This window comes from Phalacrocorax aristotelis, chromosome 3 (assembly GCF_949628215.1).
Source record: "Phalacrocorax aristotelis chromosome 3, bGulAri2.1, whole genome shotgun sequence".
Lineage (NCBI taxonomy): Eukaryota > Metazoa > Chordata > Aves > Suliformes > Phalacrocoracidae > Phalacrocorax > Phalacrocorax aristotelis.
Window position 1 is genome coordinate 12,302,331 of NC_134278.1, and position 25,425 is coordinate 12,327,755.

At 44.9% G+C, this 25,425-nt stretch overlaps 2 protein-coding genes across 2 annotated transcripts; both read left to right on the forward strand.

Moving 5' to 3' along the window:
- Positions 1 to 5,836: 5,836 nt before the first annotated feature.
- Positions 5,837 to 13,018, forward strand: NT5C1B (5'-nucleotidase, cytosolic IB). The gene is made up of 6 exons (XM_075086748.1): positions 5,837 to 6,048; positions 6,132 to 6,299; positions 9,480 to 9,609; positions 10,123 to 10,245; positions 10,930 to 11,114; positions 12,101 to 13,018. Exons 1-6 carry the CDS (start codon positions 5,920 to 5,922, stop codon positions 12,437 to 12,439), a joined length of 1,074 nt encoding a protein of 357 aa, XP_074942849.1. The 5' UTR covers positions 5,837 to 5,919; the 3' UTR covers positions 12,440 to 13,018.
- Positions 13,019 to 20,037: 7,019 nt separating this feature from the next.
- On the forward strand, positions 20,038 to 24,937 carry RDH14 (retinol dehydrogenase 14). Its single transcript, XM_075086749.1, has 2 exons — positions 20,038 to 20,453; positions 23,851 to 24,937. Exons 1-2 carry the CDS (start codon positions 20,094 to 20,096, stop codon positions 24,466 to 24,468), a joined length of 978 nt encoding a protein of 325 aa, XP_074942850.1. The 5' UTR covers positions 20,038 to 20,093; the 3' UTR covers positions 24,469 to 24,937.
- The last annotated feature ends 488 nt before the right edge of the window (positions 24,938 to 25,425 follow it).

A 25,425-nucleotide genomic window follows, 5' to 3' on the forward strand; every position in this document is an offset into this window, starting at 1 on the left:
TTATCCACCTCCTGTCTTATGTGTGGTTGTTTTGTAATGCAAATAGTCTTCTGCGTAAGCTTGGAACAGGGACAAACCTTCCTGCAGTGTAACTTTTAATTTTTCTTTTTTTTGGTGTTGTCTTTACATCTGCTCACTAAGTGCCTACAGAGTAATTCCAGTACTGCAAAGTCAAATCCTGACCAGATAAACCTATTATTATTGATCGTGTTATTGTTGTTGATTTTCATTTTTTTTAATATAGAAGTTATGAGTTTATTGCTGACTCTTTTATAACTCAAAAAACACCAACATAATTGTTTTGTGATATCATACGTGCCTTTTGTTGAGCCTTTTCTGACCACAAACCTTCAACAAGACTGTATTCTTATTTTGTTTGTCATATTCCACGTTCTTGGCAAGACAGTTAGGATTACTTGAAGCTGGATTCCTGATCTATTGTAAGAAAAGTCACTGAATGCTTCTTAATCCTTCCTGTGACAAACTACTAGATGGGGCAGGCTTATTCAGTGTTGGAGCTAAGGCACTGTTTTCCTACCTTTTCGTTTAACATCTAGGTAAAAATAGTATTTTTCCTGAGTTTTAGAATTCTACTTGTTTTGTTTTGAAACCTTGCAATTATGTGATGAGCCTTCCTTGGTATAAAATAAGCTCATAACTTGTTGCTCAGCTCAAAAGAGTTAGGTAGACAGTTCAGTTCCATAAGGATATGTGACAGATTATATTTTCCTAGGAAAAATTATATTAAGCCCTCTAGAGAGAAGAAATCTCCAAAAAGTGAAAGACACGACTTGGCTGCTGATTTCATCCTGAAAGATGAAGGAATAGAAACCTTCAGTAACAGGAGAAATGAAACTTTCATTGCAATAATTAAACAAGATTGCTTAGGGAAAAGAGATCACAGGTCAGTGAACCTTATGCCTCCTCTGCAGCAATCCTCTGTACTTGTTCTGGATTCAGCTTCGGTTGTCACCTACCCTGTCACATGAACACGGGAATGAATCATGCTCAAAATGATGGAGATGTAATAGATCATCTTAGAAGAACATAGTATCTATGTCACTAGGTAATTTATTTGGCTGTTGCAAATGCACATATTATTAAAGGCCAGCAGCAAAGCCACAGGTTTCAGTGTTCTTGTTTCCCTGCACAAACCCAGAGGGAGGGAAGAAGAGGGAGGGAGAGAGAACGGAAAATGCTGCTGAAGAGGGACCAAAACACCCTGAAGGACTGTTAGATGAACTAGAAAGCATCATGAGAAGCAAGAGGACAGTAAATACTCTGATGCAATGGAAAGATTTCTTCAGCATAAGTACATATGCCTTCAGGGCATGAAACATCTTCATCATGCACATCTTTGACACAAACCAACTGGGTTTTTTTGTCATTTCTGCTGATGTTAGACTCAGTTTCATCAACAAGAGGCAGGCAATCAAAGGAATAAAACTGCCTGAGATGCACATTGAGGATGACAGAATCACAGAATCACAGAATGGTTGGGGTTGGAAGGGACCTCTAGATCATCTCGTCCAACCCCCCTGCTTGAGCACACCTAGGGCACACCCAGAGCAGGGGGCACAGGAACGCATCCAGTCAGGGTTTGAATGTCTCCAGGGAAGGGACCCCACACCCTCCCTGGGCAGCCTGTGCCCCTGCTCTGGCACCCTCACAGGAAAGAAGTTTTACCTCATATTGAGGTGGAACTTCCTATGTTCCAGCTTGTGCTCATTGCTCCTTGTCCTGTCATTGGGCACCATTGAAAAGAGTCCAGTCCCATCGTCCTGACATCCACCCTTAGATATTTATAGGTATTGATGAGATTCCCCCTCGGTCTTCTCTTCTCCAGGCTGAACAAACCCAAGTCTCTCAGCCTTTCCTCATAAGGGAGATGCTCCAGTTCCCTGAGCATCTTCGTAGCTCTCCGCTGGACTTGCTCAAGCAGTTCCCTGTCCTTAAACTGGGGGCCCAAAACTGGACACAGCACTCCAGATGTGGTCTCACTAGGGCAGAGCAGAGGGGCAGGATAACCTCCCTTGCCCGGCTGGCCACACTCCTTTTAATGCACCCTAGGACGCTGTTGGCCTTCTTGGCCACAAGGGCACAGTGCTGGCTCATGGTCAGCTTGTTGTCCACCAGCACTCCCAGGGCCTTCTCAAAGGATTTGTAGGAAAATTATAGCAAACCAGTTGTTAACTGTTTTAAAGAAACAGGTCTTGAATTCTAGGATTGCATTAAAAGTATTTATATTATCTACCAATAGGAGGGTTTTGCAAATTGTTTGCCTGACAGGTCAGCTGTGACAGCGTTGCACACATTTTGCCATGGCACACTGACCTAGATCGAAGCCCATCTCAGGTTCCTTCTGGAGACACTGTACTTGTGCTATGGGTCTTGGGGTCTCAGCATGAAAAATCACAATGCATATATGAGATAAAAGTCAGTACAATCGCACCCTGAAGTGACCCTGATGCGGCTCTGGGAGAGTTAGGCCCTGGAGTCTTACATCTGTGAAATAATCCTGCACAACGCTTATTAGGATCTATACATAGATATAAAGAGATATACACAAAATATATATATACCCACATATATATTTATTATAAACATATATATACACATATATATAAAAAGATAAAAAGTCCTTCCATGGAGAGACTTCTCCTTCCTTCTGAGCTCACTATTTAAAATGTTTGGAATATTTCACATCTTTCCAGATAGAAGTAGGTATCAAAAGAAGAAAAAAACCCAAAACTTTATTTTTTCATTAGTAATGCACTTTGAGCTCCTTCTTGAACAAGAACATATCAGTCTTACTCAGTGGTTGTTCTTAACATAGGAGAATTATTGGCAGCTCTGGTAGGGGAGCCTTCTTTTTGTTCTACTACTTATACTTCAGAGTATGTGCATGACTTACTTTTGCTGTACACTTACTATAAAAAAAAGTACATACAAAGATAACAACACATAGTCTTTTTTGTTTGTTTAGATGTGAATGCCCTACAAACTAACGGGTGATAGCAGAAAGTTCCTTTCCTTTCCAGCTTACTTCAGAAACCATAAAGTCATTCAGTTTTGGATCCATTCCTCTTTCTCGGACTCCCCAGGAGATTTAGTAAAAGACACAGCTCTTTCCTGGAACCCCATGGGCATTACTACATTTTTTAGATGTAGATAAGGCTGCTACACTCTGCCTTTGGAAAGTCAAGATTTCATTTATAAGGTGCTGAAGCTGGAAAGCTTTCATGTTAGGCCCTCAGTTCACAATCTCCAGCTAAAGAGGAAACGGGGGGTATGTGAGCAGCAAGCAACCGAGCACAGAACAGAGACATCTCAGTTCAGTGCATATGTTCACAGAGCTGAGTGCTATGTAGAGATACCATGTGGGTCTGGAAAGCAAAATATTTATGTTAGCATAGCACTGCTTTCAGCAGCAGCACTTCAACAGCGCTGCTTGGGCCCAGTACCAAGTTACCATCTTTTAAGTTTTCAGGTGTCTTGCAAAGGTTAAACAGAGTCTTCATCGCTTGAGTGATGACTCTTTTCCTGGGCAGAAAAGAGTGGAGGGAGTGGAACAAAAATAAAACCAAAGAACTTGCTTTTGCTCTGATTTTGCTCCTGAGTACAAGCGGGGTGGTGAGGAACACAGCACGACAAGCATTCAACCTGGGCACAGCTCTGGGAAATGTATTGCCACTGGTTCACACAGATGGAGAGATGACAGTTCAGCTTTGTAACCACCAGAGAACTGGTTCCTGATTCCTCCTGTTCTTTCCCTCTGCTCTCCACAGGCAATGGACCCACCTGCAGTATTTAACCAGGAATAGAAGCATGGATAGCTTCTTCTTAGAGATCACCTTTTTATACTGATGCTGAAGTCTCTGAGCAGGACAGTGGTGGTTACTGGGACCAGGAGCAGCTGTTCTGTGGCTTGAACCCTTTTTCCAGCTTCTCCCAATCCTGCCTGCCCAGCCTGGTGACAGGTTTGCAGCCGCTCATGGAGAAGAGGGTTGGAAAGTGGGGATGCACCTGACCTGACTGCTGGAAGGGGAGCAGGTGTCTTCATGCTACAGCTCTGAGTACAGACACTAGAGTGAAATATTGAAGACCAAAATTGAAGGAAAACAAGCACATCTATCAGTAGCAGAGCCACTAAAATAATGTGTTTTTTTCAGATTTATGTTATGCCTTTTACACCTTCCCATGACAGCAGCCACCTACAACGATCCTAACTCCTCTCTTTGCATCTGTCTTCCTGATACACTACTCAGTATCTCTCCTTTTACCTCATATTTCCAGTTCCCCCTCCCCAGCATGGTCAACTCCCATTTCCCATTTACTCTAACCTCCTGGTTTCCACTACTTCCCTGCTTCCAGACCCCTCCCTGGTTAGCTGTGCAACAGGCAATGTGGCAGAGGGCAGATCAGCCAGGGAGTAATCGTTTGTTCTTACATCAGCAAAGCAGACAGATACGCTGCATTTGCACTACAGTCCTCCCCCCAGCAGGGCAACAAATTGCATGTTGCTGTTGACTCTTATTAAATGTTTTAAGAATTTAAATCTCTCTGACATCTTTATCCTCTGTCAAATTCGTTTGGAACTGGGCATCAGTGGGGAAGGACGGACAGATGGTATAATCACATAAGCCTCCTTTCACTAGGAAGCCACAACAAAAAATCAAACCCAAACCAAAACAGGCAAAAGTAGCAAAGTTAACTATGCTCCTTTTTGGAGACTGGACGGAGGCAGAAAGACTTGACAACTTGATAAAGATTATGCAGTGATCAGGGTCAGAAGCAATGTTTAGAGTCTCCCTTCAAAGTGTTAAAGAATCCTTTGGATGGTGCTTACATGTGCTGTGACGTACAGACACCACCGAGTCACCGGCTACCAACAACGGCAAAGGCTGTGGGCCGCTGTGCCAGACCCACCCTAGCTCAGGAGGAGAGCCGCTTCCTTCCTCGCTTCCCATCCTCTCCTCCAGCTCATCAGTTTGCAGAACTTTGCTGTGGTTCAGACGAGCAAGTCTGCTGCGGCAGCCGGGAGCGCTTCAGGGAGGCGTGGATTAGTTGAGCTCTGCGTGGGGTTCTGGTTTTAGGGCCACCCAACCCAGATGCCAGAATAAGCATCTCCGGCACATGCAACACGCGCCCTCAACGCTGCTGTCCAAGTTACTGTTTCTAACAGGAGCTTTCAGCGTTGCTGTGCGGAACAAAGGGCCGCAGGTCACTGGCGCCCACCCCATCTTCATTGCTAGAAACGTTATTGCAATGTTACGTAAGAAATCTCCTGGGAATTCGTTGCAGTTAATGGGACATCAGTTAAGCCACTGCATCTCAGCAATAAACCTCTAATGCTGTGGATAAATCAGTGCCGGAGGCTGTTGCCTACCACTTTGTAGCTGCGTGCACCGCCGCTCGGAGCCCTAGGGAGCGCAGCCGCGGGAGTCACAGCGGGTGCCCCGCAGGTCTGCGCCCGCTGCCCCCCGCAGGGTGCGGGGAGGGGCTGCAGCTCCGGCTCCTGCCCGCGCCGCGACCGGCGCCGCGGGGAGGGACGCCGCGGCCCTGCTGATCCCCGCGCCGGGAGAGGCGGCGGAGCGAGGGGGGAAGCCGGCGCCCGGGTGACCTCCCGAGCGGGGCGGGCCGGGGCGGGGCGGGGCGGGGGCGGCCGCCACCACCACCGCTTCCCGGTCACCCGCGCCGGCTCCGGCCGCGCCCGCTCCCCGCAGCCCCCTGCCCGCCCCCCGCAGCCCCCTGCCCGCCCCCCGCAGCCCCGCGCCCGCTCCCCGCAGCCCCGCGCCCGCTCCCCGCAGCCCCCTGCCCGCCCCCCGCAGCCCCGCGCCCGCCCCCCGCAGCCCCGCGCCCGCCCCCCGCAGCCCCGCGCCCGCTCCCCGCAGCCCCGCGCCCGCCCCGGCAGGCACCATGAGCGGCTCCGGCCCGGAGGCGCCCGAGCCCGGCGACGCGGCGGAGGTCCGGCTGCAGGAGGCCGAGCGGGACTGGGAGGCGGCCAAGGCTTTCTACGACAACCTGGCTTCCAAGAGACCCCGGCCGGTGAGTGCGGGCGGGCCGGGGGCGGGAGGGGGCCGGGGCCTGGGGCCGGCGCTACCCTCCGCTACCCTCCGCTCGCCCCGCAGCCCAAGCCCCAGCACGCCATCACGGTGGCCGTCTCCTCCCGAGCCCTCTTCGACCTGGTGGAGGAGCGGCGGATCTTCGAAGAGCAAGGGGTGGAGAAGTACGTGCAGTACCAGCAGGAGAACGAGAACGTCACCCTCAAACCCGGACCGGCTTTTTACTTCGTTAAGGTACCCGGGCCGGGCCGGCGGGGGGGCGCGGGGGATGCTGCAAGGCCAAATTTCGGGAAGAGGAGGAGCCCGAAGCCTCCTTGTGGAGAGATAATCCTGCCCCGGGGAAACGTTCTGGGGGTGTGTTCCCCCAGCGGTGAGCTCGCCTCGGCCGGGGAGCCCGGCATCATCCCCGCATCTCGCTGCGGTACCCTGGCCGTGCCGCCATTCCCATCCCCATCCCCATCCCCACATCATCCCCATCCCCTCCCCACCCCACCCCCATCTCCATCCCCTCCCCATCCCATCCCTGTCCCATCCCCTCCCCATCCCCATCCCCTCCCCATCCCATCCCCTCCTCTCTGCTCCCCCCGCTCCCCTCCTGCCATCCTAATGCCAAATGCCTGCACAAGGTCACGTACCTCTCGCATCACCAGGACCAGAGTCTTACTGCCAGCGTGGTGGTTGGTATCCCCTGGCTCTCTGCTTCACACCTGAGGTGGGGGTAAGGAGCAACCTGCATCTTCTGCTGGACACGGGGCGCAAGAAGCACCTTTCCTTTTAAGCCCATTTTCAGTTAGGACAGGCACCCAAATTGTTTTAAGGTTGTTGCAACCTCCCCCCTCCCTCCTCAAAAAAAACAAAACAAAACAAAAAAAACAAACCAAAACCAAAACCTCTTAGTTCCTCATTCCATTTCAATGTCTCACTTGTAATACAACTACTGTGATTAAAGGCAGCATTGATTCAGTATTATTCAAATTACTTTATTCAGAAGTTAACCTTTTTTTCTTCTTTTTTTGGTCAGCTTTATTTTTTTTTTATTGCTTTCGTTGTCACCCTGGAAATTGTTGCTGAGGACCAGCAAAAGAAATAGACCCCGTAGTTGGGAATCAGGGTTTAAGCAGAGGTGAAATGAAATATTCTGCTTTCAATACTCAAGATAAAAGAAATGGCCACAGTAAGCAGCCTTCAGCACGGGAAGCAAGTGAAATTACAAAAACAAAACAAAACAAAAAGAACTAAAAATATATATGCTTTTAAGGAACACAGGTTTTAGTGGGACTTACTTGAAAAAATGCCATCGACACAGTTAATTTGTTCATTTTATGCCCCTTGAGAATTGTTTGATAAGCTCCACCATACCAATTTCAGAAAATTATTAAATCATAATTAACAATCATACTTGCTGACAGCAGAGTTGTGGCAGAACACTTCCTTCAGGTTTTAAAAGTAGGTTTTCATTGCTTCAGTTGTAGTCTCAGGAAGTTAAAACGTTTTCAGCATTGCTGATCACTTTTTGGACATACGTAGTGGAAAAATTACTTATATCAATACTGGTGCTGTTCTGAATGTAACAGAGAGCTGTTAATAGTGTTAATAGCACTAGTAAAGGTGTTTTTGACATAAAAGCATGGTCATAAAATAATTCACCTTGTACACAGTGAGGCTATGCTGACTAGCAAATTTACTGCATCTTTTCCTATCTGTAGCAGCTACAGGTAGCAGCCCCACTAGCAGAGTCAGTTTTCAAGAGATTTGTTAGAATTCAGCATCAAATTGTCTGGATATATGTGATATTTGACTAACTCCTCACACTTTGAAAATCAGAGGTGTTAGTTATGCAGGCTAACGGCACCCTGACCTCTGTTCCCTTCCAGTATGCTATTTGCTTTTGAATTCTTTACATTTTTAAAGATATTCCTAAATTGCTCAGTCACAGGAATCATTAGTCTAGAGAACTGTGGGTGTGTTGGGTGATGCTTTCTACCTGGTGACAAAGAAAGCAAAAAGAAGTAATGCGTTTTGGTTTGGATTCCTTTACTGAGATCTTTAATCTCATGCTTGTAGCACTTAAGAATCTTAATCATAGGCCAGGAACTCCTCGGGCTGCAAAGTGTGCAGGCACTGGGCAAAAAATGGCATCCCCTCCTCCACTCTTCCTTATTCTCTAATATTTTAATAACTTGTCAGTGTAGTAGAGTATTAGAGGTAGAAATGGGTTATGACACATGCTAAGATTTTTTTCCTAGGCCTTGTACCAGGCTCTCGCTTAGAGTTTTCCGAACCATAGCCCCGTGTGACGTAGCCGTGCCTTTATAGTGAGATTCCCAGAATTTAATTGTGAAATCTATGTTTTAATTCTTAACAACTGGGCTGACTTTTTAAGGCACCTAACTGAAAATCAACCCATCTTGCATTCATTTTATGATTCATTGTTGGCTTTATTGCTGTAATCCCACGGAATTCCATTCAAGGGCCAAGATCCCAAAGTAGAGGTTTGTGCATAAACCTAGGGCAAAAAGCAAATCTTATTGCAAAAGGATAAAATTCTAAATAATATGAGAGAACAGATGGATACAGAAAGAGATGAGCAGAATAAAGTTCAAGGAAGTAAGAATGCCAAACCATGGATATAACATGCTGGCCCATTATCTTAAAAGAGATCTTAAATTAATCAAAATCCATCTCATTTAGTACTGCATTTAGAAATGTTCACGGAATTCATACTTGACAGGGTATGATTTGGTGCTCGTTACTTAAGGACAGTCCTTGACACCTGACCATCTGAACTGTGTCAGTAAATCTTTGCGTAAGTATGCAGCCAAAATTCACATTCCTGCATGCAAAACAAGCAGTTGCACATAGAAATTCAATTACACTTCTTGATTTCACAAGAACAATTTCCAAGTGCACAAGAACATCTCTGCATACTGCTGTTCACCACGTACCTTTCCTTAAAATATATTAGGTGGGAAGCTTGTAAATTTCTGAAAAACAGACTTTAAAGGTATCTAAAATGAACAAACAAAAAAAATCAAAGGAAAATTAGATAGAAGAAACTGAAGTTCACCATATTAAGCCAAAGGAGAAAAAAAAAAGAATATTAGCAGGGATTGTGATAATGTTCAGCAATGCATTGATTTATTCTGGAGGATCATGGTGTCCCAAGAAAAAGAGTTTCCATGATAAAGTTAAATTCTGTAACTCAGCAAAAGAAACTCACTTTTTCCCTTCAAATGAACCCAGCCAAATAGTTGCTGGGAGCAGCAGAGCAGAAAGGACTAAAACAAGTTCAGCAAGTTAAACTATCAGGTATTTCAGATTCTCCTTCAAGACACTCCTATCACTAAACCCACAGCGATTAAGAATCGAAGCACATTCCACTTGTCTACTGACTTCCACATTTTTAACCTGCAGGCGCTGGAGCATGTCAATGCCCGGCTTCTCGAGCTGTACCCTGATGACGAAGAACGCTTTGATATTGTTCTGATGACTAATAACCATGCCCAAGTGGGAGTGAGACTGATAAACAGCATCAATCACTATGGTAAGTAAAATAAATACTACCTTGTAGAACTGCTTCCTGTTACATAATAAAATGCATTAATTTTATTTTTCCTGTTCTGGCCTTGGTAAAAGCAGCTTCTTTGATACGGACACCCATTCCTCCAAGGCTGATATTTATTTTTGGGTGTCAGCATAAGTGAGATAGTGTTAAACAGAATTTGGTCCAAAGCTCTAGGTTTAACTTGTCGGGTGTGAATCTGAATTTATGAGAAGCCATCCTTAAACTTTTCCTTCTTTGGTATTTACACCCCCTGTACATATACCTTCACAGCAGTCAGTCTGCTGCCTTAGAGGAATTTTATTTTTTAAATTCTCAAGGAGGAAAGGCTGATCAAACATGGTAGTCGGTTTAAGTTGACTAACTTGTTGAAATTGTAGTGAACATATTTATTTTTTTTAAGTTTACTGTCAGCTGTAGGTACCTTTTTATGGGTTCCTTTTACGGGTTTGTAGTGTCAGAGCAGAGTCACACCATGTGTTGTTCTTACTTTAGGCTTAACAATTGAACGTTTCTGTATGACGGGAGGAAAAAGCCCTATTGGTTACCTGACCGCGTACCTTACGAACCTGTACCTCTCGGCAGACTCCAAAAAAGTGCAAGAAGCTATAGAAGCAGGTTTGAATTGACTTTTGTTATCTCTCTGTTGAGCTTGTTAAAAAGGTTAATATATTGTGTGTCTTTCACAGAAAGTAGCGCTGCTTCATCAAATGCAGGAAGTCACAACTTTGTATGGTGCGAACTTACCGCTCATCGTTGCTTAATAAAATAAAATCAGGTTATTTCTCTGTATTGTTCCTCTCTGACCCTTCAGCCTGCTGATAATGACAACTTAATCACCGCCTGCCTTTGTCACACCTTTCTGTCTTCTCCCATGCTACAAGAGATGAATCCCATACACACCTACACATCTCTGTTCAACTTCTGTTTGAAAAGAGTCATCTCTTCGATACGAGTTACAAAAACCAACTTCTGTGTTTTGTAAGGAGTTAAAAAATAGCAAGTTTGATTCAACGGTCTCCTTGGAATCCCCTGCTTTGTCTCATTTGCAGCACACCTAGGGGACCGTTTTTTTGTATTTTCCTGTATGGAAGTGGAAGGAAGCATGTCTAAGAAGTCATGTCAGTGGGACAGCTTCCATGCATTTGCGTCACACAACAGCCATTACTAATTAGCTTTAGCGATTGTTTTTGCTCACCATATATGAAGGTCGCCGCAAAGAAGTTGTTGCAACTGAACTGCTGACCGTTTAATGAATGACTTTGCAGGACATGTTAACTGGGGTTCTCTGATCATTTTCAGGCATCGCATCAGCTACGATGTTCACTGCCAACAAAGATGTTACGTACTCGGACACACAGCTGAGGGTGGCCTTTGATGGGGATGCGGTTCTCTTTTCTGATGAATCAGAACAGATTGTCAAAGAGCAAGGATTAGACAGATTTTTTGAACATGAACAGCTGAATGAAAATAAGCCTCTTGCACAGGTTTGTATTAATTGAATCAGTGAGTTTTCAAAACATCTGTTAATTTTCATTGCTGCTGTATGTCTCCAGTTTCTCCAGTGTGTACATATTCTTCGTGGAAGCTGATTGCCCTATTTATTTCCTTTTCCAAGGATAATATTTAGAATGCATGTTTGACAAAGAAGAGTCCACCGCTGCAGTCCTTTCACCAGATCTCCCACTTCACTGAGAGAACAGCATATATAAGACAGTGACTTACAGTGTGTTTGAATTGTGTCATTAGAAAAAGGAAAGGCTACTACTGATTTCCTTGATTTTTTTTTTATCAGATTGTGTGTTAATTTCAAACACTGGGATATTCTGGTTATTGAAGCAGGGTAATACCTGTGCTTATTCCCAAGCAGAGCTATGCCATTTGTCTAAAAACGCAAATATTTTAACATTAGCTTAAACTGAAAGACCAATTCTTCTATGGTTAAATATTATATAAATTCAGAATAAAAGCTTGATTTATGAAGGTACTGGGCAGTGCAATATACTGCAATTCGACATGAACTATCATCTCTTTTAAATGGAGTGTAATTCTAATAATGGCATTAATCTGAAAAGAGTTCAGTGATGTATATGTAATTAGGTCTCTTGCTGGTTTTTGCACAGAAAAAAATAATTGCACCTCGTGGTTCACAGTAAAGAGTTAAGTGTTCTTAAAGAACATTTTATTAAAGACTACAGTTATAACTTTATATAGTAAGAGATCTTGTAATCCATAGTGAGAATGAGTTTCCTGCTGATCATACCACGTAGGATTATGGTTTAAGCTTTTTTCCAATCTGTGAATTGCTAGTGAGGGTGCAGAGCCTTTTGGACACATTACACAGAGAATTTGCTGAGTAGCAGAGCTTTAAGGAAGGAACCCTCTACATAACTGGCAATCTGGAATAAAGCAAAAGAATGATTTGAGGATCTGTGGACAAATACTAAATATACTTCTCTTATTTCATACTCAGGGTCCTTTGAAAGGTTTTCTGGAAGACCTAGGGAAACTCCAGAAGAAGTTCTATGCAAAAAATGAACGATTAAATTGCCCCATAAGGACCTTCCTGGTTACAGCCAGAAGTGCGGCGAGCTCAGGAGCCAGAGTGCTGAAGACTCTTCGTAGCTGGGGTCTGGAGATTGATGAGGCACTTTTCCTAGCAGGAGCTCCTAAAGGACCGATCCTGGTGAAAATCCGCCCTCACATTTTCTTTGATGACCAGATGTTTCACATCGAAGGAGCGCAGAAGTTAGGCACCATAGCTGCGCATGTTCCCTATGGCATTGCTCAGAAATACCACAAATCTGCATGACTGGATGGCACCATTAACAATGAGGTTCTTAACTCAGCCAGCCTCTAATATACCAATAGTTCTGTCTGAAAACCTCTACATTTGTATTGTAAGCACTATGTTTAAAGATTTAAATTCTGGCTAGAACAGCCTTTAAAGGAAATATTTTTAATATAGGTAAGTTTTTAATAGTGTTATTTTAATAGCATTCTTAAGCAGTTTAGGTTTTTTAGCCTTCTGGATCTAACACTGTGTTTTTCATATTAGGAAGAGATTTGTACTGTTTTTATAGCTTGAGACGTATTTTGAGAGACAGAGAGACCAGATATATTTTCTCTAAAAACCTGTTGACGGGTTATTCATAACAAACATCATGCTGCAATGCTAATCCTCGACGGTTATTTCTGAAATTACCAGAAGCACAATTTACATATAAGTGTTTACCTGTTGGTGGTTTGCTTGTTAAATATGTGTTCAGTAGGTTCGTTATGAAAAGGTTTCATCTTCCAGTGAAATGTTAGCTTATTCGATCTTGTGTTTACAGGAACCCTTTATTTTTCTATATTATTTTCCTATTCTAATAAAGCTGGCTTTACAGAATATTGTCATTTTTCTGTGTAGAGTTTTTAGCACAATTTCCTATACAAACAGTTTATGTGATCAGCGTCTCTGTGTCTCTTTCCTCCTTTGGATATTTAGAACCAGAAGTGACCACTTTCAGCAAAATTTGTGAGAGAGCTAGAATTCTTAAGACACTGAAGTCCCAACAGATTTCATAGAGCTGGGCAAAAGTCAGAGAGGCTCTGAGTATCTTGACTGGGACAAAGACTGAAGCTTTAGAGCATACCTTTGTAGCAGGAGAGAATCTCCCCTAAATAATGCTGTTGATGGAACTCCTTATTTCTTGACCAGATTCACTTAGGATTTACAGCTGTTCTATGATCTGTGTGAACTCAGTCTGGCAACCTCACATGAGTTTCCAGGGGACAGGTGCCTGTTGCAACATGAATTCATGTAGATTTACACTGTAGGTCTATTCTACCTCTTTTATGCTAAGTTCCTGTATCTCAGCGTCATCCACATATCTAAGTGCCTTCCAAATGACACAGCTAACATCTGTCAGGTGGTGTTTGTTCTCTTTCTCTCCCTAGTGGAACAAGTGTCCTGTTTTATTTTTACTGTTGCTGTGTATTTATACCAGAAGAGACAAAAACAAAAGAACGTGCTTTGCAGTGGGAGTAGAATTTGGTGAAGGCTTGTGATGATCTGTCGTTCCTGGGGGAATTCACTCCAGAATCTCATGTTAGCCTGTGAGGAAGTTTGGTCTCTTCTGTCCGGATGAACTGTCCTGTTATTGCAGAAAGCTTCATTGCATTAATTGTGGTTTCCCTCCCAGAAACATAGGCAATCTTTTAAATGCTCTGTGTCCAAGCCACAAAGTTCTTTGAAAACAAAGGCGAAAGCCTTGATCCTGCATGAAACTCGAATACAGACCATAAGAAGGGTTTTTGTGTGTTCACACCAGCATGTGTTGTTGATGGGATGAACTGCAGAGTTCTGGTGTACTTGGAATTTCATAAGTGCTAAAGGCTTTGTGCCCAAAATGTATCACATTTCCCAGACCAGCCAGGAGGTGAGGAAGACATGAATAACTGGGGCCTGGTCATTGTCTGCCAGGATGGGATAGAGTTACTTCGCCAAATGGAGATTATAAAAAATGTTATTAGCAGATGTTTTTATGTGAGAGCTCAGAATCAGCAAGGAATCCAAAAATTCTCCTTAGCTGTGGAATATAAATTGCATGTGTACCTTCACCACAAAAGCATAGCTGCAAATTTCAGGGACACTGGCCCTGCCTAGTTGAAGCAGAACATGATCAGCTGTTCTTCATCCATGCGCTGTCACAGCTATAGATGTTGGGTGCAGAAGAACATAAAGGATACATGCTGTGCAAAGATTGCTGGCACTTGACTCTCATTGAACATAGCAATTCAGGCTTGATACTGAAAAGGATAACGGGATCCTTGATCCCTGTGGGACTCTGAAGGTATCTCATGCCTGACAGATTAAGCATGTAAATCGGTGAATAAACTGGAAACCAAATCATCTGGTCTATTATGTTTACCCTTATTTCCAATCAACCATTCACCTACAGCAAAAATGAAACATACTGGCCAGGATATAGTTAGGCACTTCCAGTTCTTTCATCTTTTTTGATCTGTACACACATAGTAATAGAGTACTGCTTCTTGCAGTGTCATCTCTGACAGCGCTAAGGCATGTGTGAAGAGAAATAATGAGTTCACATACTAAATTTACATAGCAGAATTTACATTCTTAGTCATAGAATTTAAATTGACATTAAAGTCCAGAGCTGATGTTAAGGTCCACAATCACTTCTCCTAAGTTGAGAAAATGCCTTTAGAAGTTTGTTCAGATTATACACCTCCTTTTAATTGTCAGGCAACTGTCCCAGGCTTGACGGCTGCTTCTCTGCATATCCAGCTGGCAGCGTGTTGGGTGAGCGTAGCCCTGCTCATTCATGCAAGTGCCTTGCAGACTAATCTGGATGTTCGGGGAGACTCGGCTTGCCAAGCAGTCTCTGCCTATTACAGTTACTGCCTTCTGCTCCAAGGCACAGCTTGGATAGTGGAACAGAATAATCATTTTCAAGAAAATTCTCTGAAATGGGATGGGAGATGAGGGAAAGAGTTTTATATTTTTGTAGACATAGACAAGAATTTTCTCTGAATAGCATTCCAGTCCACAAAGCGAAACAAACAAAAAAACATACATAACCCCTTGCTTCTCATGCTTATGAGGATACCATGAATTTATGCCCTAGCACCTCATAACTCTAAGCCAGTTACAGTTACAACATATAATATTTTCCAGTAGGGGAAATAAAGAAGAGTCCTGTGGTTCTGGACTGTCCTGTCCATCAGCCTGTTTATGACACTGGAAGACAGACTCATGAAAAAGAAACTGCCATCCCCGCCAAAACCTGGAAGAGGATTAATGATAACACGGATCGAATTCTGTGCAGAAAGAGAACTTTGTCAGGCAAAGCCAGTCCTTGTTCCTTTAACTTCCAGGTTCGTGCACATGAAGAGTCCAGGTAAGACAAATGGGAATGTCTCCTACTGCTACCAATCCCCATGGACAAAAATGTTGGAAATAAGATCCTGAAGGTGAGTGACTTGACTATTTTTTATTTTTTTTACAGAATATAACCTCAGAGTGTGTTGGATACTTCCCACCAGCTACCAAGATACAATAAACCTATGTTCCCCTGTTCCTTCACATCTCCAAGACATCCTTCCAGTTTCCAGGCTAGCACGTCATGCATAGTCAAACAACCATTTGGAGGAAACAAAATATTTCGGATGAAGATTTGGAGTTGGTCATCATCACACAGTCTGACATGTGCCCTCCTGTGTTCTTGGACTGTGGTCTGTTCTAAGGATGTGGGAATCAGGGGGTTCTTGAATCTTGAGGAGGAACCTCAGGTACCCTGTTGGGCTGCTCTGCCAGATCCTGTAACCTGCCCTGGCATGCAGTATTGCTAAACAGAACATATATATCCCCCCAAGTGCAACAGGTGGGTACAGAAAGCAGTAAAGCAGGTCAATGTCTTAGGAGAAAAAATAACTTTAATTTATCCTGCTCAGTAGTATCTGGGACCAACAACGTCTGAATGCATCCCTGCCTAGATGAGCAGCTTCTGATCACTATCACCCGTGAGCTCCTGTGCACAGTGCTCCTTGCTCTGAAGACTGGAATGACCACTGATGAACCCAGGCAGGATCCTTGAGGCAGTGCTCTTTCCAACACATTCAGTCTTCTGAAGTAGTAGGTGTATCAGAGATGGCTGCCAGAGTCCCCACTGCCAGATGCTGAACAGCAGATTCTTTACCTCCCACAGGAGGATTTCTTGCCAGATTAATCTATTCCTCTAACAGCGCATTTCCTAGTTCTCTTATTTTGGCATCTTGTTGGCAACCACTGTCCTTTTCTCATGGTCCTTGGCAGCAAGGTCATTAGGCAGCAGAGATGGGCATGGCTTCATCACCTCCCAGAGATATGATTTACTGTGAGCAGAGCATATGGAAGAACACATCAAACAGATTATGGCTTTTACATCAGGTTAAGGATGCCAAAAGCCATCTCTGTCACAAGCAGATGCAATGGCGTAGCCTGGTTAAAATACCAGTTGGTGTAGCTGTGAGTCTCACAATGGACTGAAGAGCCAAGAATGAAGAGAGAAAGAGTATTCTGTGGTGAAGACAAAGACAGAAGAGGTCTCTCAGTGAATCCAATGTGTTTATGTGTGGTACCTATACAGCCCTTAAACTGCCTGAGAAGTGTGACAGACAGTCAGTGGAGAGATGGTAAGGATACTTCCAGAAAAATCTGGTACGTTTCTTCAGCTGTAACATGACTTGAAGTCAGCCTCAGAGTGGACTGCAGCAATGTGAACAGACTGTGGGTAGCATCAACATGTGACAGTTAAGGGGAGGTTGCTACTGCAAATGGTTATCACGTCCACACCAGCCACAAGAAACCTGATGAAATGTTCATGGGTTTCCTCTTGGGTTTCTTACTCATTTCCTCAAATGTGCTAGGTCTTAACTGGAGACAGACATGCTCATTATCAGCCAAGCTTGTTCCTGGTCTCCTCCACAGACTGTTGCCTCCCTGGACTCCACTCACCTGCATGCTGGCCCCTAGTCCTGATCCTGAACTTCTCTTAATCCATGTTGTTCAATCCCCATTGTCCCTATCTTATTCTTAAATCTGCACTGAACTCTATTACTGCCTTTTTTTTGTTTTTGTCAAACATCTTTTTTTTAACTTACATTGCTCTCGATCAAAATCCAGTTACCTTTCAATAGTCTCTCTGTACATTTCTACTAGCAACTCTCCCAGGACTAGGATGAAAAGGATTTTGAGTGAGTGAACCTCACTGGCCACTCCTGACTCCTGGAACGCGTTCACTTTGCCTTGGGTGTGTTTGTCAAGGTCTGTGATTGATAAAGGCAGGATCTGGACACATGACATGAAGGTAATGGCTGAAAACATGTTTGGGGTTAAGGATTCAAAACTAAGTTTGCAAGTCTAAGGGACCCAAGGGTCTGGGTGCCAACAACTGGAGAGGTCCTGTCTGGGTGCCAGCTACCGGACAAACCAGCTATTCGAGGGACCTACATTATGTGCGTATGTGAACCACTAGCACGCATCAAACTGGACAACAGGAAGAGACCAGCATCTGGGAGAACCCAGCATCAGAGCTGGTGCCTGGGTCCTTGTGTATAGATACTGGATGGAGTCAGGGTGCATGCTAATATTTAAGAGACCAGTGAATGTGCTTGTGAGGTGAGTGAGTGGACATATGCATATGTTCTGCAAGCAGCCTCCCTTCTACCAGGCTGGGATGGGACAGACCCCCTTGGTCCTGAAGTACACTAAATTTGGTTACCTCAAACAGGCTACCCCTAAGCTAATATTACTCAGCTGAAGTTGGTGTTCAGTAGGTCTGCCAACTCACTGGTACCTTTAGACTCTAGAGTAGCTATCAGAGCAGCCACAACCATAATGACTTTTGTAACACTCCCCAACCCCCCCACCCCATCACTTCCGCTTGCAACTTGCAGGCAGGTTATCAAGACATGCTTGGCCATGCACTAACATCTATGCTATGCTCAAACACAAAATCCAACTTGATCTAGAGCCACAGAACCTGCTGAAATATCTAAGAAAGAAATCTGGTCTTGAATGCAGCATACGGGTAGGTCTCAGCATGCCGTTCTGACATACTGTCTCACTCCACCTATACTAATACATTAAACATTCCTAGAATATTTAATGGGCACAAAGGCCAGCTGGCAAGGCCACTTTTCATCCATGTGCATGCTAACTCTCCAGAACATGATGGCTGCTTCCAGACTGCCCAGCGGGAGCTCATGAGCTGCGGCAGAGCACTAACCACACCCCAGCCCTGGGCCAAAACTCTGCCACAGGCTGCTGTTGCAGTATGACAGCAGAGATGTTGCATTCCTGTGCTGAGAGCCTTCCCTGGCACAACCGCCTCTACTGCTCCAGCCTCTGCGTCTCAAACTGAAGACCCAAGGCGGACAGAATTGAACATGGCTTTTGCAGAAGCATTTGATCTGTCATGAGACTCAGAGACTGGTTATGAAATATTATAGCTGCCCTTAATGTCTATTTTCCCTGTGATGGAGTCACCTCTGTGAGACTGATAAATATTAACACAACATTCTGGTAAAATCCCTGCTAGCAAACTAAATGCTACCGAGAAACATTCTTAGGCCCTAGGACTTGACTGTCTCTATGTCATTAAATTGTTATCATTATCTTCTAATGCTAAAATTGTTAGAACAGTCCCTGGTTTGGTTTTTGCCCAGGCCAGCTAGCTCTCTACCAGATGATGCCCATCCATGTTTCAGGTGTCAGCATGGGGCAAAAACCAAGAACTAGCTTGGACGTTTCAGGGTTTAAGAGGCTATTCTAGAGGCTGTACTGACAGGCTGAGAGAGTTGGGGTTGTTCAGCCTGGAGAAGAGAAGACTGTGGGGAGACCTTATTGTGGCCTTTCAGTACTTAAAGGGGGACTATAGGAAAGAGGGGACAATCTTTTTAGCAAGGCCTGCTGTGACATGACAAGGGGTGATGGTTTTAAACTAAAGGAGGGCAGATTTAGACTGGATATAAGGAAAAAATTTTTTACAATGAGGGTGGTGAAGTGCTGGAACAGGTTGCCCAGAGAGGTAGTGGAGGCCCCATCCCTAGAAACATTGAAGGTCAGGTTGGATGGGGCTCTGAAGATGTCCCTGCTCACTGCAGGGAGATTGGACTAGATGACCTTTAAAGGCCCCTTCCAGCCCAAACCATTCTATGATTCTATGACTGATTCTATGATTTTGCCAATTTAGTGTGAGGGCACACATGAGCCAGACAGCGCTACCCACCAAGGCTGTCAGGCTGGGCCCAACTACACCATACAAGCCTGCAATAAGGGCTCCCCGGAGCCTTCTCTTCTCCAGGCTGAACACCCCCAACTCTCTCAGCCTGTCCTCGTAGGAGAGGTGCTCCAGCCCTCGGATCATTTTTGTGGCCTCCTCTGGACCCGCTCCAACAGGTGCATGTCCTTCCTGTGCTGAGGGCTCCAGAGCTGGATGCAGGACTCCAGGGGGGCTCTCAACCAGAGTTAAGCAGAGGGGCAGAATCCCCCCCCTCCATGATGCAGCCCAGGATGCAAATGGGTTGGCCCATGCGGGTTAATGAATTGTAATTAAACAGATTCTTTCTCTGTATCTATCTAAGGTGGGAGCCGGGCCCCAGGAGTGCCAACGGCGAAAGGGAGAAGGGCAAGCATGACAAAAGCTTTTGTGGGGTATCGATAGCACATAGGGACGGTAACGGGCTCGGAGTCATGACGCGTCGCCTGTCCGCCAGACGACTTCCATCGCTGGGCCTCACCACGGCGGGCAGGCCACCCTCACTGGACGCGCAAGGCTGTATACACGTCCGGGAAGCGCCCGCAGGCGCACGGAGCCGGACTACAATCCCCACAGTGCCCAGCGGCGCCCCCGGCGCCGGGCGGGCGGCGAGGCGGGGGCGGCCGCTCCGGGCGGAGCGCCGCTCGGCCCGACGGGATGGCCGCCGTGGCGGCGGGGCTGGCGCTGGGCGGGGGGCTCCTTCTGGCCGCCTGGCGCTGGCTGCGGGGCGCCGACGGGGCCGGGGCCGCGGCCGCGGCCGGGGCCTCCATGCGGGGCAAGACGGTGATCATCACGGGGGCCAACAGCGGGCTGGGCCGGGCGGCGGCGGCCGAGCTGCTGCGGATGCGGGCCCGCGTCATCATGGGCTGCCGCGACCGGGCGCGGGCGGAGCGGGCGGCCCGCGAGATCCGGGCCGAGCTGGGCGAGCGGGCGGGGGCCGGCGGCGAGCTGGTGGTCCGGGAGCTGGACCTGGCCTCGCTCCGCTCCGTCCGCGCCTTCTGCCACCGCGTCCTGCAGGTACGGCCTGGGCGGCGGCGCGGCGCGGCCCCGCGGGGACACGGCGGCGCGGGGCAGCCCCAGCCCGCCGCGGGGCCGGAGGCGGCGGGGGCCGGGCGAGCCGGGCGCCGCTGCGGCGGGGGCTCCCGGCCCGCGGGGCCGGTCCCGGCTGCCGGCGGCCCGAGCTCCCCGCGGGGCCTGGGGGAGGCTGTAAGCAGACCGGCCGTGAATTAGCGCCTGGAAGCATAAACTTCGTTCTAGTTTGGGCTAGTCTAGCCCGAACTGCTGAAGCCCTTTTCTGTTCTGAAAAGGAAGCGTGAGTGTTTGTATGAGAGAAATGATTTGTCTTCCTTTCTTTGTTGAGTAACTCCACCTTAACCTGCCTTTGCTGCTTAAAATTGGTGTCACAGCGCAGTTTGTTTTCTCCAAAGAAATAAAAGTTCACGTGAGTGCACTCCTCACAGCTTCAACCACCCTTCTACCACCTCCTTGGCTGTCATGTCCGTACATCCCATCTCCCCCCTGCATTTTAAATCTCTTGGCCAGTGCTAGCGGAGTTTAGTAGGTAGACATTTCTGAATATATAAAGTTTCTGCAGATTTCCTGGAAACCTGAGTTTAAGGGGAACAGGGACACCCAGTTGATTCACCTGATGGAAATGCCACTAGAGGAGTTCAGCAGTGTTAGGAGACACCAGAGAGCAGCGGGAAGCACCGTTGGATGCGTTATTCCTTCCTTACGAAAACCGTCATTTGGCGCACTCGTCTTGCCACATCTAGCTACTCAAGCCATGAGACACAAAGTCTTGGGAAGCCAGGCTTAATAAGTTCTGCTGCTGCTTGGAGAAGTGCTTGTTAAGTACTTGAAAGATGTTCAGATGCTGTTGTGGGAGGGAGGAAAAAAAAAACTAGAGAGGGACTTTATTGCATTAATTTTCAAATAGCTTTTCGAAGACTTAGATGTCTAGAAAAAGTCAAGTTCTGAGTTCTCTAGGGGGACTCTTTATAGTCATACATTCATACATATGAATCCAGTGGTAAGGTTTAATATTGCTTCAGTGTTCTGGGAAAATATGCATGTATGAAAGGATATAAAACATGCATAATAAACACAAAACAAGAAACATAGTGTCTAACTTCTAAGAATTATATATTTTATAGGACAAGATATCAAAAAAAGTGAATTTGTTAACATCTCTATTGGTAAAGACAGTACAAATGACTTTTAGTACAAATGAGTGAAGAAAAAGAGAGCGTGTGTATCTGCAGAGTGCTGCTGACACTTGTGTTCCAACTTTAATTTTCAAAATAATTCCAGAAGCAGATGAATGACAAGGGATGTGAGTTTAAGAACTACTTTCAAGAGCTGTTCCACCCAAGTTCATGTTATTTATCTTCTCTAACCTGTGACTCCTTTTTGGAGCTGTTCGTTTGGGGTTTTTGCGGGGTTGGTTTGGAGGTTTTTGTGGGGGTTTTTTTGAGATGTAGAACACACAAATGTTGGTAGAATGGGGAAGCAATACACTCCCACTGCCTAACTTAATTTGTGGGAGCTTTCCTCTGCACAACTGCAAGTGATTACATCTTTCACTACTTAGTCCCACTGCAAAAAATAAAAGACTTGGAGATGTTGGAGGGTTCCATGGAAAAATACAGAAAATGGAAGTGAGCTCAGAAGCTACAAGGAGTAGCATTGCCCATGAAAGCAATGTTTTGTGCACTCTGTTGCACTTGGTCATAGTAGCCGCATGCATGGCGTTGATCATGTTACCCTAGATTATTAAATGTAGGGGTCTCAGAAAATAGCACATGTGGAGGTCTTGCTTCTTGAAGTGTTAAGTCTTGCAGAATAAATCCTCCAGTCAGATGCTACAGAAAGTTTCTAAAACAATTTTTTTTCTCTAAAGAAGTACCACTTCAGTGAGCAGGTCTACAGACGGTACTTTTTCAATCCTGTCCTGGTTTAGTGATAGTAACCTTTATGTCCTTTTGGGTGAAGAGGAGAAGTGAGTTTGATGCTCTTTGGATCATGCCTCAGGGGCGCAATTATATGAAACACTCAAGTCCTGCAGAAATGAGTCTGAGGTTAAAGTACTTGATGTTATGTGTGATCGGATGCCAGCGCTGTTAACTGAATGCCAAGAGCAGGTTTGGGTGTTGCTCTTTGTATCATTGCTGCTAATGGCAGTCAAATAAAAGGCAAATGGTACAAAATTCATTTTGAGGTTCTCTGTCATCAAAATGACCCAAAATGATCTCAGCTTGCCTTCCAGTCCCTGCATTGGGCTTAAAGAATTGACAGCGAAGAAAACTCATGCTGCTCTCTCTGTAAAGTGAATACATTTGTTTCTGATTCATGCAAGCATAAATTTCCTGTGATACTTTCACAGTTTTTTGTCAGTATTTGGTGAAAGTGTTGAATTCGGAGATTCTTTCGGCAGCTTATTTTAACCTGTAAGTTTTGAAAAATTTACTGTTTTGAAAAAGTTACTGTTTGGAGAACTCTTAATTTTTGCGTGGATGCTGGAACATGAAGTGCATGATGTGTTATACATATATTTAAATTATCCATACTACCCTCCCTGTTAATTATTTATGTTTCCTGATTCTGTAGAGTGCAGCACACCTCCTTGAGTCTTGGTTTTCTACCAACCTGAACCAGGATTCTGATCCATCAAATAGCATGTGCTGAGCATGTCATAAGTATTTCAAGCCTCAGTCCCATAGACACACCCTAGTTCTTGAGTAGACCTGTTACACTCAAATTGTAAGAAACATGAATGCTGCTTCTCTATGATGAGTTTGGCTCCATAGTTCTCACCAAGCAGCACAATGATGTGATTTTAAAATAGGGTAGTGTTTAAAATCACGAGAACATTGTTTTGCAAAGTTTTTCATGACGTCACCCCACTGAGATGGTGGGTCCACAATGTAACTGTTTCTCTTCGCCCCTGAGGTTACCTCTGTGAGTTAGCACTTTTTGTTCCACCTTTGCATGTTTCCCCTTGCCTATGGCTGAGGTTTGCCATAAATTAATGTGTGCGCTTTTGCAGTGCAATAAACAGGTTACTTTTTAGAGGAAAACAAAACACATCGCAAAGGTAAATGATCACTGAATTGCTATAGAAAAAGCTGCTCCTGGAGAAGCAGATGATTATGTTCTCTGCCTGCATTAAAAGTAGATACAGACCTGCCCTTGTGTACCTGCCTTCTGCTGGGGTCAAGTACTCAGTTTAGTGGTAGTTTAACGTACGGGGTTTTTTCAGCAGTGCTTTAAGAGAATATCGGGAAGTTACAATTCAGAAAAGTGGGACTGAAATGATTTCTTTCTAGCAATGGCCGATGAGAAATATTAAGCATAATAGTATGTTTTGCATGACAGTTCTAAAACTGATTTTTTTTTTCTTTCCTATTTAAAGGAAGAGCCGAGGCTGGATGTTCTGATAAATAATGCAGGGATATTCCAGTGTCCGTACATGAAGACAGAGGATGGTTTTGAGATGCAATTCGGTGTAAACCATTTGGGTCACTTCTTGCTCACCAACCTTCTCCTGGGCCTCCTCAAAAATTCTGCTCCAAGCAGAATTGTGGTAGTATCCTCAAAGCTATACAAATACGGAGAGATCAACTTTGAAGACTTGAACAGTGAAATAAGTTACAATAAAAGCTTTTGTTACAGTCGGAGTAAACTGGCTAACATATTATTTGCAAGGGAGCTAGCCCGTCGGTTAGAAGGGACAGGAGTCACCGTCAATTCACTTCATCCTGGGATTGTCAGAACAAATCTAGGCAGATACGTGAATATTCCTTTGCTGGCAAAACCCCTGTTCAACTTGGTGTCATGGGCTTTCTTCAAAACACCTCTGGAAGGAGCCCAGACTTCTATTTATTTGGCCTCTTCTCCTGATGTCGAAGGTGTGTCAGGAAAATATTTTGGGGACTGCAAAGAGGAGGAACTCCTGCCCAAAGCCATGGATGACTTGGTTGCAAGGAAGTTGTGGGACATCAGTGAAGTGATGGTTGGCTTACTGAAATAAGTGCCAGGGGGTATCTGCAAAACAGAATGCAGATAACTATGCAATGCATATTTGCAACAGTGTAATTCTCACCTTAATGCTGTGGGAATACAGATTACTTTGCTCAAGAAGTATTAAACAAGGGAGTGATTTATGCTGTAGGACTGTTTTGAAATAAAGGACAATATTTAATAGACACAGGCATTCAAAAAAATCTGAAATAGAATTTGAGGGTGTGAACATAATTTCTCGTTAAATCTGCTTGGAAACTCATGTTTCACAAATGGAAATTAAACAAAACTGTGTTTTGCAATATATACGCATATTTGTCATGTTCCACTACTTGTAGTTGGGCTGGACAGTGCAGGGTACTGATGGTGGAACACTTCTGTAAAAAGGTTTTGAAAATGGGTCCTAATAATAACAGGATTGTTGTCTTTTTTGAGCCATCACAATGGTAAATGGAATAAACAGTTTTACTGATACCTTACACTGTAATTGTTTAGGCCTCTGGGTGCCGTTCACAGGCTTGACAGCCCCGTGGTTCAGTGAACACAACTGTTGAGCCGTATACAGCTGTAGCTGTGAAGCACAACGTCAGCTCTTTAGTGATGTCGCTGCTATTCAATGAGTATATACACTTGGATGTGCAAGCTGTATTTTCATTTTCATGTTCTTGATATGCAGGCAGCTTGAGTTCCATTAAAAATGTAGTTTACAGATGTATTATGGTGGTGTTAGGGCTTTGTATGTCACAAATTGTGTGAGTACAAAGTTCAAAAGACCTCACCCAGATTAGACCGAAGAGAATATGCTTTTCAGTGTGTGTTTGGCTTGACTGATGGCACTTTAACTTGGTAATGAGATGAGATAAGTCTGTCTAATACAGCTTACTGAATATTCTTTAATAAAAATCTTACAAAAAAGGACTTTGCATTCATTCTTTCACTGAGCAGACACATCAGAAACCAGCAGTCT

What these genes read in the sequence shown, in the direction of transcription:
- NT5C1B (XM_075086748.1), top strand. Translation starts at nt 5,920, where the DNA reads ATGAGCGGCTCCGGCCCGGAGGCGCCCGAGCCCGGCGACGCGGCGGAG. An exon ending in AAACAGCATCAATCACTATG is followed by an intron (nt 9,610 to 10,122) that starts GTAAGTAAAATA and finishes TTCTTACTTTAG; the next exon opens with GCTTAACAATTGAACGTTTC. An exon ending in AAAATAAGCCTCTTGCACAG is followed by an intron (nt 11,115 to 12,100) that starts GTTTGTATTAAT and finishes TTTCATACTCAG; the next exon opens with GGTCCTTTGAAAGGTTTTCT.
- RDH14 (XM_075086749.1), top strand. Translation starts at nt 20,094, where the DNA reads ATGGCCGCCGTGGCGGCGGGGCTGGCGCTGGGCGGGGGGCTCCTTCTG. An exon ending in TCTGCCACCGCGTCCTGCAG is followed by an intron (nt 20,454 to 23,850) that starts GTACGGCCTGGG and finishes TCCTATTTAAAG; the next exon opens with GAAGAGCCGAGGCTGGATGT.